This window comes from Gallinula chloropus, assembly GCF_964237585.1.
Source record: "Gallinula chloropus genome assembly, chromosome: 5".
Taxonomy (NCBI): domain Eukaryota; kingdom Metazoa; phylum Chordata; class Aves; order Gruiformes; family Rallidae; genus Gallinula; species Gallinula chloropus.
Window position 1 is genome coordinate 9,596,287 of NC_140090.1, and position 14,447 is coordinate 9,610,733.

General features: G+C 36.5%; 1 protein-coding gene across 1 annotated transcript in view; it reads right to left on the reverse strand.

Annotated features, from left to right (window-relative positions):
- The window catches only part of CCDC93 (CCC complex scaffolding subunit CCDC93), a 43,012-nt gene that overhangs the window by 15,035 nt on the left and 13,530 nt on the right, over nt 1-14,447 (reverse strand). The window contains exons 7-12 of the mRNA XM_084265068.1: nt 12,663-12,763; nt 10,360-10,399; nt 9,136-9,228; nt 8,663-8,713; nt 7,637-7,723; nt 3,306-3,422 (exon numbers count right to left, since the gene is read on the reverse strand). Of these exons, the coding sequence (XP_084121194.1) occupies nt 3,306-3,422; nt 7,637-7,723; nt 8,663-8,713; nt 9,136-9,228; nt 10,360-10,399; nt 12,663-12,763 (489 nt within the window). The remainder of the gene's footprint in view (nt 1-3,305; nt 3,423-7,636; nt 7,724-8,662; nt 8,714-9,135; nt 9,229-10,359; nt 10,400-12,662; nt 12,764-14,447) is intronic.

Genomic DNA, 14,447 nt, shown 5'->3' on the forward strand with positions numbered 1-14,447 from the left:
CAGCCAGGAAATCTGTACTTAACTAAAGTGATAAAAAGGATTATATTTGGCTTATAGCTGTCAGCACTTCCCCTCCCCCCCATATATACACATAGCACAGAGAGTGGTATGTCCTGGAAATAATCACACAGAATTAAAGGGCCTTCCATTGTTAAAATGGGAAATAGCATGATAATACCTTTAGAAAATACTTCAGTTTTCCTGTGGATTATGAAGTTAGCTTAGCAGTTAAAAGCAAATCTGTAATGAAGTAAGAACTCTACCAATTTTGTGGGGTTCACAGCCATGGCTCCTCCCCACCCCAAACCACATTCCTCCTCAGCAGTATGTGAAAAGCAAGCAAGTACATTCATTCATATGACAGGGAAGATACTAAAGGAAGGAACTTGCACCAGGCATGCAAATGTAACCCACTAAACATGTATCTAGTTACAGGCATATTCTGTGTTACTAATTCAGCAGCCACACTATGTTACCATTCTGTAGAGTGTAAGAGCCATCTGCTACAGAAAAGATGCTTTGGAAGGTTTCAGTCATTGAGACTGCATACTGAGGCTGGCAGATCCTTACTGCTTTCCAGATCATAACAGAATAGCTGTAAAAGCTACCAACAACTGCTAAGCTTGTTCACCAGCCTCTCTTTCTGCTCAACTAGGCAAGAAAGATCAAGGAAACAGCGTGGCCAGAGAAGCTCTTAAAAAGATTTTCATTCTGGAAATCTGAGCTAGCTGCTGCAGTTTCCTAATGCTACTCTTATTATACTTTATAATTACATTTATAATTACAATAGGTAATTCCAGTTGTACTTAGGCTGTTGTCCACAAAATGAAGCTTGAACTGACTGCTGCCAAGAACACAGACTGTTCATTCTCACACTGAAAGGGCTGTGGTGCAGTGTTCTAGCTTCTGTACAGTCAAACTGAGCAGGCCTCCAGTATGTCTGCAGGAAAAACTGCAGATGGATGTCAACTGGTGGACATACACCAACATCTGCTTAAAATCCAATGAACTGTATTTGACCATCCCTAAACCTGAGCAAACATCCCCCCTTGTACCACAGGGCAGTGCTAATCCTTTGCCAGTCGTGACAACAAAGCCTGGTATCTACAACAGGCTCACAACCTGCCAGCTCAGAGTGGATGCTCAGAGAGCCTGCATCTGTCTCCACACTACAATATACACAGAGCACATCTGTATCTCCCTTCATATCTATTTGTCTTTGAGCCTTTGTGATTTAAAGGAAGAGCTGCAATGCAATAGACATGTACAGTGATGGCTTAGGATACACTTCTTTTCCCCTCTTGTAAAATTCCAAGGATCTCATTCTGTAATTTGTGTTTTTACTTCAGGAAAAACTCTCAAACTAGCAAAGAAATTCAGGCAGGATTGAACTGCCTGTAAGCCCATATTATGATTTTGGAAGCCTGACACCTCAGCCTGCATTTAAATACTAGGTATTATCAATATTTTATTTTACTAACAGGACATCAAAGTTATTGTTTGACAGAAACAGACATGGAAAATTCATATTACCGAAGTGTAATAAACTACAACAAAACCCAAACAACAAAAAACAGAACAAAAAGACAAACCATAAAGGGAGTATAATTAATTTCAGTATATCATAATTATATCATAATACTTTTGAGTATTTCACTCTAGAATGCATAGGAATCATGACAGACGTGGTTTACATTCAACATGCAGTGCCAATAATAACTGGAGTGTTATTGACAACGAAAAAAAGTGCTATTTTTAACTGATGGGCCATGCCAGGGGGCAACACAGAAACACAGCAGTTTAAGAAGAATGAAACTAGTTCGGCATGTTTCAAAGGAAATGCATTTTAATATTTACTATTTAAAACACTGCCATACTCTATCTTTGGAAAGTACTTTTTTTTGTGAAATAAATTAAAGAACCTATGCCTGTTCTTCATAAAGCTTTTTATTAAACTTGGGGAAAAAAAACCAAAAAACAAGGGAGAAACAAAGAACAGGATAGACAGTTAGTCACTCCATTGTCTGTGCATGTTTTATTTCCAAAGCTTTATTTAAAATTAGTATTATCTGACTGTTAGCCAGACTTCAAAAAATGGTTCACAGCATATGAGCCATGCTGAGAGGAGATGTAAAGAATATTTATCCCCTCAAAACTTAAAACTTCATTGCACTGTTAGAGACTGTTTTGTCCTCATTAAAAAATAAAAGAGTCAGGCTCAGTAAGTGGCTGAAAAGGAATGTTTAAAATCTAGTGCTGCCATAGTTATACCATAGTAGGTAAAGCTTTAAAAGCTATTATTCTTTTACCTTTGTTGTTTGCAAGACTGGACATATTGCTGTCTCAAAGTGTTCTATACAAACACTTGATCTTTTGAAGCCACCGTACCCCCAAAATTTAACCAGTAAAGCCAGTTAAGATGTAAGGTGTTAAGATGTTACTAGCAAGAGAAGAGCAAAACAAAACCAAAAGCAGATGAAGGCTGCTAGAGCAGTGCTATACTTGACAGAGTATCAACCACAGAAGTCATCAGCAACAGTCTTTCCTCAAGTACTACTTGTTTTTTTTGGCACGCTCTTGCAAGACTCTGGTGCAGTATGTTTTCAGAGTCTGCAAGCTAAAGATGGCATAGTGCTGATTACAGCAGTATGCATAATTAAAAACAGCATTTCATTAATGGCATAGCTTTTCCACTTATGCTTTTCTGAGTGTAAATGGCAATGGCATTAAGCAGGTTGAAATAAAAGAAAGGTGGTTCTTACTGTTACTTAGATATGAACAGAACAGTCACAAATTCAAGAGCCTTTCCCCTCCTAAGACAAATGTGAAGATGCAAACCAGGCAGTGCTGTACAAAACACCCTCAACATATAAGCAAAAACCCAGTGATACAAGCTGGCTCAAGGACAGGAAGGGATAAAAAGTCGTTTGTAGCCATTTTAAGAGTTATCTTCCTGAACTGTTCCTTGAAACTGTGAAAAGAACCCATGCAACACTACAGCTAACAAGTCAAATGGAGATGATACTCTGTTTTTCTGAGTAACCTGTGCAAAAAAAAACAGAGATGCACGTTTTGATTAGCTACCCCCCTCCTCACAGCCAGGACTACACAATTTGTTAATATAAAACCAGCCACGCTGTCCTAATAAGTGTGCAAGGAAGACATTCAGCGATGCTGAAATGAGCATTCAGCCAAACAAACTGCTGGTACAGAAGACAGCTTGCAAATCTTTTCTGGATGTCCAAACCTTTGTGATCAACCACATCTAGCAATGCTTTCTTCTTTATCACACATACAGTACTTACCTCTTCCAGAAGTTTGGTTTTCTGCAAAATCTGTTTATTTAGAGATGCCACCTTCCTTCTGTGTTGTTGGGCGGCTCCAAGCCTTTCTGGTCGCTCCTCAGCAGAAAGCTCAGATTGCTAAAATAAACAGTAACAGCCAGTTAATCCTCTTCCCACTACTTTTTACTTCTTCAGTAGCTCAGAAAATGCCAAAGTGGGACCCACCTGTGATGAGCCTTATCAAGATCTGTGTCCCACTCTTTATCAGGGAGCATAGTGACAGGACAAGGGATAATGGGTTTAAAGTAAAAGAGGGTAGATTTAGAAGAAATATTAATTAAAAAAAACCCAAACCCTCTCTATTATAAGGGTAGTGGGACACTGGCACAGGTTGCCCAGAGAAGCTGTGGCTACCCCCTCCCTGGCAGTGTTCAAGGCCAGGCTGGATGAAGCTAGTGGAGGGTGTCGCTGCCTATGGCAGGGGGTTGGAACTAGATGCTCTTTAAGGTCCCTCCTGACCCAAACCACTCTGTGGTTCTATGAAAGCTGCCAGACGTGTTCTTGTCCAGGAATAACACACTAGAAACTGTAGATTTCCAGTAGAAAAAAGTATGATTAAGAATAAGTGACAGCTGGATGTCTAAGTGATTATTTGCCTAAACATTATTTGTACCTTTTCAAAGTCCTCACTGTAATACTTACATCCATCTGTTGTAGCAATTTGCTTCATGCACTCAAGATTTCTTTTTCCAGTTAATTAATTTTCCAATATTTCGTTAGAAAAACCAGTTAATTTTCAACTACTTCAGGTGCTAATTTGCAGAGTCTGTCAAAGACTTCAATACCAAGTACTTTTTGGATAATTACCAAATGTTGACAACGACGACAATATATAATCAACGAAAATGTTACAAGTAAGAAATACTCTTCTTGCTCCTGGTATCCACTCTAGGCAGATGGATAAGTAGGTCTTTGCCAATAGCTTAATTTTAAATGAAAATGAGGCAAAACCTGTCTTCCTCTTTTCCATTTTCTGTTATTCATATTAAAGAACAGCTGAATAACTTGTTATACTCTTATATGTACAGAAAGAAAAGACCAATTCTGACTTCTTACCCTAAGAATCACCAAGCTTCCATTTTTAGGAAAGCAAAAATGCATCTAAACAACACCTGTAACACTGAACTATTCAATAAATACTCAGATTTACTTATTCCTCTAATTATTTAGTTAAAAATCACACTCCCTTGTTATGTCACACAGTCACACTCAGCATACAACTAGCCTTTCTCATATGCACAGCACGCAGATCAAGAGAACTGGACATGCAGGAAATATGAGTGAAACCAGTCTAACACTAATCTAACAAAAATAGTAGAAATCCATACATACAGCTCTGGCTTAAAGAAAAGGTCATGTCTCCAGAAATGGACTGTTAAAGCTTGCTTTTTGAAAATGGGAGTAATCACTACAATACAAAGGTTTCTGCAAGAAAAATTATCTTGTCTGCAAAAGAAATGCTAGGGTTAAGCCTTGTGTAGTCAAAGTGGGATCAGCTGCTCTGCAGCAACACTACAGCTTTAAAGTTACTGAGAAATTGGGTTCCCATATGCAGACAAAAATGCACCTTTCAGAATAGAAGGAAGCAGAAGTTATAAAAGCTACTTCGCTTTTGACGCTACTGTTTGTTGTTACCCAGGCTTTTACTGGACTGAAGCAGTAGCTGCCTTCAGAAGGAAGGTAAATTAGGAAAGCTGTATCTGAGCACTAGCACCTCTGACTGTTCAAAGATTATCCATTTGCTACCCTGCCTCAGAACAAGAACTTCAATTACACCTGACAAAAAGGGATGCATGGATCCATCCTTCAACTCTGCTGTTATCACATTATACCCACGACTGACAGGTGTGGACTCACTTCTGCATTCTTCCCCATTCCCTGCAACCACTCAACTGCCCTGAAAAGATGTAGCCAATTCAAACACTTCTTGTTCAATAGCCTCATTTTCTATGGCAGAATTTGTTAAGTTAAAACTCCACATTAATTATGCATGAGGACCATGAATCTTATGGCAGCTCACAAAACTTCTAGCCAAAACAAATGGCTAGTTCTTGACTTGAAGAGCCGGCCTCCCACTGCTCACATGTAAGAGTTCTAAATGGGAAGGAGGAAGGAAATCTATGCAGTCAATGTTATTCTTTGTAATGAGATTTTACAGCACTGAGGTGTGTGAGAGAACTTTCAAGTAATTAAAGAAAGAGAAATCAGTCACTAGTCTACAGAACTTCATGTTCTTGGAAAAAAACCAAAAACCTGGCATCTTTGTACAAAAATTACAAGCCTTGTAGAATAAATGATTTTATCTATTCATGTTCAACCATCTTTTATTAGCAAACAGACTTCAAAAGTTCAAGTCTGTGACTAACACCATCATTTTGAAGTCCACTGCCTGAAGTCCTCCAGCCCCATAACAGTTCAAACCTGGTTTGTCAAATTCCACTTAGGTCTTTAGCAGTCGTTTCAATATCATTTGCTGACATTTTTACTTGACATTTTTCTGAGGGTCAGGAACCCAAAGATAAAAATCACTGCATCTCAACTTATCTTTCAGGGTTTCCTCAAACACAAACCAACCAAACAAAACCTAATTTAATCTCTCCCTTGAACGACCACCTCTGACCATACTGAGTGGTTGAATGCTTATTTATGCTACTGCACCTGACTGTGCATAGTAATCTCTGATACAGGACTCTAGGAGTCCAAAAAGATTCTGACTCAATTTACCAAGACGTAAACAACTTGAAACAGCATTTAAGCTGTTGAAGAGGATTCTCCTTCAGTGTTTTTGAAGGGGTTATTTTCAAGAGAGCACTTCTCCAGTTTCAATCAGTCTCTCATTTTGCGAGGGAACAAGCTTCTGCTCTTATTCTACTCCTACCAAACCCACCTGTTACATATGATTACACTTGCAAATTCTCAGAGGAAGAATCCTTCTAATACAGTAAAAATCAAAGCTACTTTGAATAATTTGCAGTCGAACTGGATGATCATTGCAGGTCCCTACCAACTGAAACAGTCTTTTCTAAATTTAATCAGCAAGACTTTCCCTACATATGCTGCAGGAACAGCTGCTATAAGTTGTAATGAGGTTTCTTAGAAGGGGATGCTACGTTTCCATATTTTACTTTGCCTATTCTATACTAATTGGCCTTAGACAGCTGGTCTTGAACAAGTAGTAAAAGCTGTTTATCCTTCAGAGTATGTATAGTTAAAGGGGTTTAAAACTATTAAAACTCTAGCCAAACATTACTGATACTTCAATAAACTGTTTGATAACATCCTTAATTCTCTTCTCCTGATGCCTCCACGCACATACAGAATTATTTTTTTTGGTCACATCCAAAAGATTCAAAAAGTGATATATTTTTGGTTTGACTTGAATCAGTTCTTACTTCCCAGAGTATTAATCACTGTTCTACTATAATAGTCAAGGTCCTACTGTTCTCTCTCAGAACAGAAGAAATGTAACATTGAAATATGACCCCTGGGCTTCAGTTCTTCCAATTTTTTATAATAAAGAAAGGCCAAGAATTTGCGATAGACTCCGTTGAGTTATAGGGTTTATCTCCCAAATGGGAAAGCTCCATACCTCATATGTGTCAACAAAAAGGAAGAAATATGAGAAGACTATTGGACAAATAAGAACGAGCTATAACTCATAACTGGCAGTGATGTATTGTATGTGTTAATTGCTTGAAGAGCCAGATTTTCTTTTCACATTACTGTAAAAACAAAATCACAGTTGAACACAATAAATGGAGCTAAGATACAGAGTTAATTGCCTTGGGTTCTAAAAGTATCAAAGGCTTTTTTTTTTTTTTAATAATACTATATTCAGAACAGGAGATGCAATGTAGGATGGATAATTGGAGCCCTGTGCAAGTAAGATCCCATCATCTGAAAATCTGAGTGGAGGAGGCCTAGATTCTTCTCTTGCAGAACTGTATTTCTGCACTTAACATTAAACATTTTAAAACACAGTAAGAGTTTAGGCCCCTGGTTTGAATAGATAACAACTCTGGACCTTCTTTATTCATGAAAACTTTTAAGCATGTGCTAAAATGCAAACAACTCATGAAAATGATTCAGGAATATGTGCAGTAACACCAAGAGCTCATGCATGTTAAAATTTCATTTAAAAACTTCCCAGAATCCTGACTGTGCTGTTACCCACAGCATATATGAGAGAGTGCTGTTTCAAGACAATCATAGCAATTAAATTGGAAGCTTAAGGCAAAATTAACATCATATCAAACACAACTTGGTAAAACATAATCAGGTATCACACTTACCTTTTCAGCATATTCTGACACTATTTGCTTGATCTCATCTGACTGGAGTCCAACAATCTGGCCAACTGTGCTTGCTGTCAGCTTGCCCTGCAATTGTGTCAAGAAAACGTTTAAGGCTGTGGAACTGTCTGTGCTTTTAGGTGGTTATTTCCCCAAGCTCAAATTTAAATAGAAACGTAGAAAACCTTGATAACAAGTAAAAATCTCTAATTATAACAAAAGACCAAGAAACATTCCACCCCCAAAAAAAATCCACTTTACTGGATGAAATTTCTCACAAACTTTTAGCAAAGAAATAGTAATAACTTGAACTCAGAGTTTCAGAAATTTCAAACTGTATTCCATACACTGAATTTTACATGTGCAGTAATAAAACTCACCTTTAGAAACATTTTGAGCCAAACTACAACAACACAGATGTGTGAAAGAATGCGCCTTTTAAACTGCACGCACATAGAAAACCAAACTTCAAGTAGGACTGAACTCTACAGTGGATTTCTGTAGAAATCATGTCCATCAACTTTGAGACAAGACTAATTATTACTTTCTCTTCCATTATACTATTGACTACAACCAACATCCATTATTTTCTGCATTTTGCACTAAAGCTGGTGTTTATAAATATTTATCAGTGCTTTGAAAAACACCTTGAAATGCCTACAGTTTTCCTCCAGTCTCCTCAGTAAAATGATTACTCCTCTGGGTATCTTCACAGTATGAATAAAAGTAAGATCACACTGCACCTTGGGTGGCTGCACCACGATGTCTTTCCCTTGAAATTATTCTTGTAGAAACCTTTTGAAATCAGCACTTGGTTATATTGCTTTTATTTCAGGGCAAATGTTTAAGTCATCAGCCTCATAAAAATTACTGCCTTATTAATTCAAGCATCATTTCCTACATCCCCTTAATGAAAAGTCAAATGCAGTCATTCCAAGAATTTAAGATGACCATTAACCTGATTTTAAGAATAACTGTCATAATCATCACTTAAGCAAAGCTTTATCAGGTTTCAACACTGCTTACCTCTTCTGTTGCCATTGCAGCCATTCCAGTCATCAGAGTTTTAATGCGAAGCTAGAGCAAAAGATGAGTAATTACACTTAACCATTTATCTTTAATTGTTTCTTTCCACTTAGCAACATATGTATATAATTAGCATCATATAACATGCATTTTAATGCATGTAATGGAACAGTAAGTCTATGAATGTTAAGAGGTAGCTAAATTTATCACATGAAGGACAATTTCTTATAGCAGTACAGGTTCACTCTGAGCATCCAGCTCCCACCATCAACTGAAAAGTGACCTCTTCAAAACACTCAGGTTCCAAAACCAAAGTTGATTGCTTTGGGTTTTTTTCAGTATTAAACACCAACATCATCTCCACCTCAGTTAAGCATGGAAATTTTCCTTCTTGTAGGAAACGACTGGGCAGTGAGAACTGCTGTCCTCCCCCCAAGTTAGCAGCATCCAAGCATGCTATGCATGTAGCACACCTCTTCAGCAGCCTGAAGGTCATCTTCATCGCAAGGCTCAGCCTTTCCCGTTGCTGCAAGCCCTGGAGGTAATGCAATTTTTTTGTCTTCAGCCTTTTAAATAAAAAATAAGAAAATATCATATCTAATAAACTTAAGCATTAAGAAAGACAATGAGGAGAAAATGGGACTACAGCTGTTCCGGTTTTATGGATACATGTTAGCTACTGGAACATCCTCATGCTCCAATTCATACCATCTTATATATAGAAAAAATATTAATTGTTATTTTTATATAAATATTTTTATAATGCAATATAATTTAATATTGGAATAACAAACATACAAGATAAAAAAAGGGTAAAACAGTTCAGAAGAATTTGTACCACTAAAATACTGAGAACTGGTGAAAGACTTAATTTTGAGGTTGTTCTATTGCACCAGTATATATATAAAATCTTCCACTTCTGCCTTACTGGTGACTCAATTCACACAGCAGACATGATGACCTTCTAATATACAATATTTTAAACCAAAACCTCGATTTATAAAATTTAAATGCACATAATGAAGAAGGGCATCCTTAATGTACTCAGCGTATTGCTGGGTCCATGACACACTTTATGCATTTCTTCATTATTTCTGTCTGTAATAAAAGGTTGTAGCCAAAGTAATATCTGCACTGAAATAAGAAAACTGAATACTCTGACAAGGACATTTTATGATTCCATAATCATCAAAAGCATAGCAAGGATGCTACTTTTCAAGAGGCACTATGATTTATTTATGGTATGGTATCATGTCTTGCTGTTGCATTAAATAACCTGTTATATAATAAAAGCCTACAAAATTTCTTACAAAGCTTAAAGGTTGTTTAAAAAGAAAATAACAATCTCTTTAATGACCACATCAAGGAACACTTAATTAAAAGATACCCATTAAACAAACATTAAAAAAAAAAAACCCTACCAAAAAAACCCTCCTCCCTCCTTTACTCTAAGAGGTAAATATTGTTTGCACAGTTTTTGAGTACAGATGAAGGAAACACTTTCACAAAACTGAGATAGTAACCAACTGCATCTTACATGCCATGCAATTTTTTTTAGCATTTGTAAAAGGGAGTAATATCAGAAGCTCCAGCTGTTTATTCTGTTGCATTCCTTTAGGACTTTACAGTAACCAACACTAAGAAAATCATTGCCATTCTTCCCACAATATGAATATTTAAAATGAGCATGTTTTTACCTGCTCTGTTTTTCCTGCTTGTCTGCTAAATCCGTACCTCCTAAAAGAGCAAAAGTAACATAGAAGAAAGGCATTTTTTTTATAACTTCCACAAATAAATTACATTTATATCAGTTTTTCAGCATAAGAAATCCACTAAAAGTGAATTAATTCAAATCAACAACCAGGTTCAGGTTAGTTTTTTGAATGTTTCAAATAAACTAAATAAAAGCAGGTACTACAGCATATTTACAGAATAATTTCAGCTCCATCTACTCTTTCTATTATGATTCACAAATCTAGACTCTATACTGTTCATAAAACATTATCATGTAAAGTTCATGATAAGAAAAAGCAATGCTCTCTTTCTATTTGGAAGTTAATCCTCAGCTACTAGCTACATACTCCTGAACTCTAGAAAGGCCTAAGGATATTGTCCATGCAATCTCTACTCCCCAAAAGAATCATTTATGCTTGTGTGCTTTGATGAATTTTCAATTTATTTCTGAAGCACAGTGTTCAGAGCTTTAACTATGCACCCAAATAAACTTTTTAACCTGTTTTGTTGGGGGAGAGGAAAGAACTTACATTTGAGTTATGCTATTAGTTTGGAAATACAATTTTAAAGAAAACCCAGAAATTTTAGACAAAGTAAGCAATCATCTTCAGGATTACAAAGCACTAAACCCAGCAGGTAAACAGATACGAAAAGAAGTGATGTTCCTGACTGACTACAGCTACAACTACAGGACTATTTACAAGCCTTTTATGTCTTAAATAATCCTCAGCAACAGTATCAACTATCACCAGTTCTCAATTTATTCAGCACACATACTTAAGAGCTAAATTCAGTCATATTTTATCAGTGCATAACACCAAGTTTTCAAGAACTGGGCAACACTAAACCTTGCATTTTAAAGCTTAGCAATACAAAGAGCATGGCAGAGTACTACCTTCCCACAGAATATGCATAAAGTTGTATCAGCACAAAAGCATTTGTAATTAGTATTGCCATTAGTAGGTATCTGGGTGTTGTTTTTTTTTTTGTAGAACAATTTTATTTTCACACAGAAAATTGCATCCAAGTAATGAACTGTTCCAGAACAGCAATAACAAAAACTTAATCATTAGTTATACCAACAGAGAAGCCAGATGCCTTCCAGGCTTAACACTGCACATCTGTTACAGGAACTGATTTTGTACTTCGCTGAAAACTGATTGATACTATGCAAAGCCGTGGCAATGAAAGCCCTTAGCTGGAACAGGCTACACAGCTGTGTGGGAAGATGCTCACCAGCAACACTCTGCTTCTCAAGCCAGACTCTGACCTACCACATTCAAGCTCATTTGTGATAACCTCCCAGCTGGAGACAACAGGATCAAAACCAATTTAGAGTATGGGCCTATCACTGTCTGGATCTGAACAATGCTGCATCAGGCATCAAGATACTGCGAGACCCTATCCTAGAACATCAACTTTAATGATTAGGCTGCTTTGGAAGAAATCCTTTTTATGATAACCAAGGGGCATTTAGGAGGAAAAAGAAAATTATCTACCCACAATTTTCTACAACTACCATCTACATTCAGTAAAAGAATGAAAGGTTCATTTTAGATCTCTGAATTCTAAAAGCATTCACCTCTGTCTTTCAGCAGTGTTCTCATTCCCCTAACAGTGTTGAAGAGTGGAATTACTATTCCTACTGCCCCCACAGACGTCTGTATCCAATTCTTGTTAGTTGTACTGTACTCTTGTTAGTTTACTACTAAGTTCACAGTAGACACACTATCCCCTTCCTTAAGGGCATCTCTTTCTACCAAAACACACAAAGCAGATATTTGTGTCTCACTACTGTTTCCTCAAATGTTCTTTATTTTGGCACTGTATTAAAAATAGTTTTCCTATCAAGAGTGTCGTGCTTTAAGAATTCCTCAAGAAATCACCAGAACACATTCAAATCTTCACCTATCCTAACTTTGCTCCCACTTCAATTCATGTCAAGCTCTTCATATCATATACTGACTATATTTGTCTTTAGTAAGTACTGTCCTTCCTTCCTTTCCATCACCAATTTAAATAAATGCCCTTCAAACACCAAGTAAGTCTTCTGCCTTTAATCCTTTTGCAGAACCTTAGCAAAGTCCTTGGACTGTCCAGTCCCCAGAGAATTCAAAGTAAGCAAACAAAATCTGAAACCAAACAGTGTACATTCAAAAGTTTGGTTCCCACGTAGCAGAAGAACACCCCCTCCAATCCAAATCTTATATGGAATGCTAAATGCAGACAACATGAAACCCACCCACAAATAAATGAAGCCTTTCACCTGCCATATTCCAGAAGTGTAGCGTGAACCTTTGATTCCTCATCTAACAGTTCTTCAGCTCCCTTCTGACGTTTATATTTTCTCTGGGGTTTGTAAACATCCTGTAAGACAGTGAATGAATTCAGAGCTTGTAAGAGGCTTTTTTACAATAAAGAAGAATTGTTATCTAGAGTGACATATAAAACTGTTTGCTTTCCATCTCAATATACTTACCCAAATAAAAATCCCCCACATTCCCTTTTAGGAATAGTAACCAATTTGCTATAGGACAAGCTTTGCATGGTTTTTAAATAATTTGACAAGAAACACGATTTCTTCAACAATGTTCTCTATCACATTAAACAGAAAAATAAAACAAAATAACACAATAAACATCTCTTAAAAAAGGCCTGTGGATTAGTTGATAATGCCAGTATCTAGAAATGTTACCTCCTTTGCAAGTTAATTCTATTTTTAATCTCTCATTGGATAATTAAATCTAATTATTAACTCAATGATCACAGGTTACAATGGAATAAAAGATTTTATTGCAATTTAAGGAACGAAAATATCTTATGAAGTTCAGCACTAAAATTCAATCTCATGCTATCCCTGTGTGATCCTACAGCTGGACAACCAAATAAAACAAGGATTCATAAGGACTATATTGTCCAATTAAAAAAAAAAAAAAAAAAAGAAAAATGGAAACAAAAGGACAGAGCTGGTATACATGCTAACATAAACAACTGTTATAGCACTATAAATATGACCTATATTAAGGTACCTTTTTGGTTCCTCCTTCCATATACATCAGCTACGCCACCATAAGAGTCTACAGAAGCACAAACAAAACGAAACAAAAACCAAACACAAAATAACTTTGAGATCCCCAGCTTTCCTCAAACTAGAAATTGGAATTAAAACCACAGAATTGTGTTGTAAGGGACCTCAAGAGATCACCAAGTCCAACTCCCAAGATAACTCCAAAGTACATGTAATTTTTGCTGTCTGTTTGGTGAAAGATTAGTGTGCAGTGAGTCTGTGATGCAACACTTCTGTCACTGGAATGAAGTCTGAAGTTAATGAAGCCTAGCACTTGGTGCTATCCTGCTAGTAAAAACACTGGAAAAAAAAACCTAACCAAGAACCTGTGATCTCAGAGATTATTTTTTCTTCCAACTGCTATTTTTTTTTTAAAAAGTGCCCCCCTCAATCAATTAAATAACATAATATCCTCTTCTTTTTTCTGAAATTAAAATCACACAGCAGATAAAAACTTCATCAACACCACCAAATAATCAACATCATAAAAAACACCCTCCACTCTTCTGGTCTGTTTTACATTCATGTGTCTTATCTTTTGAGAGCCAGGATCAGAATGTTTAGAACAAACACATTACAAAACAAAAGGTGAAATCAAGGCTTGGGCTTTCCACATATACACTTAACTCCAGAAAATCCTATTCACATGGGAATAAATATTGAATGCAAGAAGTTGCAAAGATTCTGAAAGAACTTAAAAAAGGGAAGATTATTTTTGCACAACCCAAACTATTATTTTCAACTAGCAATTCCTGCACTGCAGTACTGCTGAAATAGCTTTCTATCTTTTTCAAAAAGACGTGTAAGCTCAAAGTAGAGATATCAAAGAAGCTAAAACAGTACTTTTGGCAAGCTTCTCCTGAATGTGTCAGTTACCTTTTGTGAATTTGATTTTGTTTATAATCTCATTTTCTGTCATCTTTGTTTCCAGCTACTAAATTTTGCTACATTTTTCCCTGTCACATGAAAAAGCTTTTTATGATT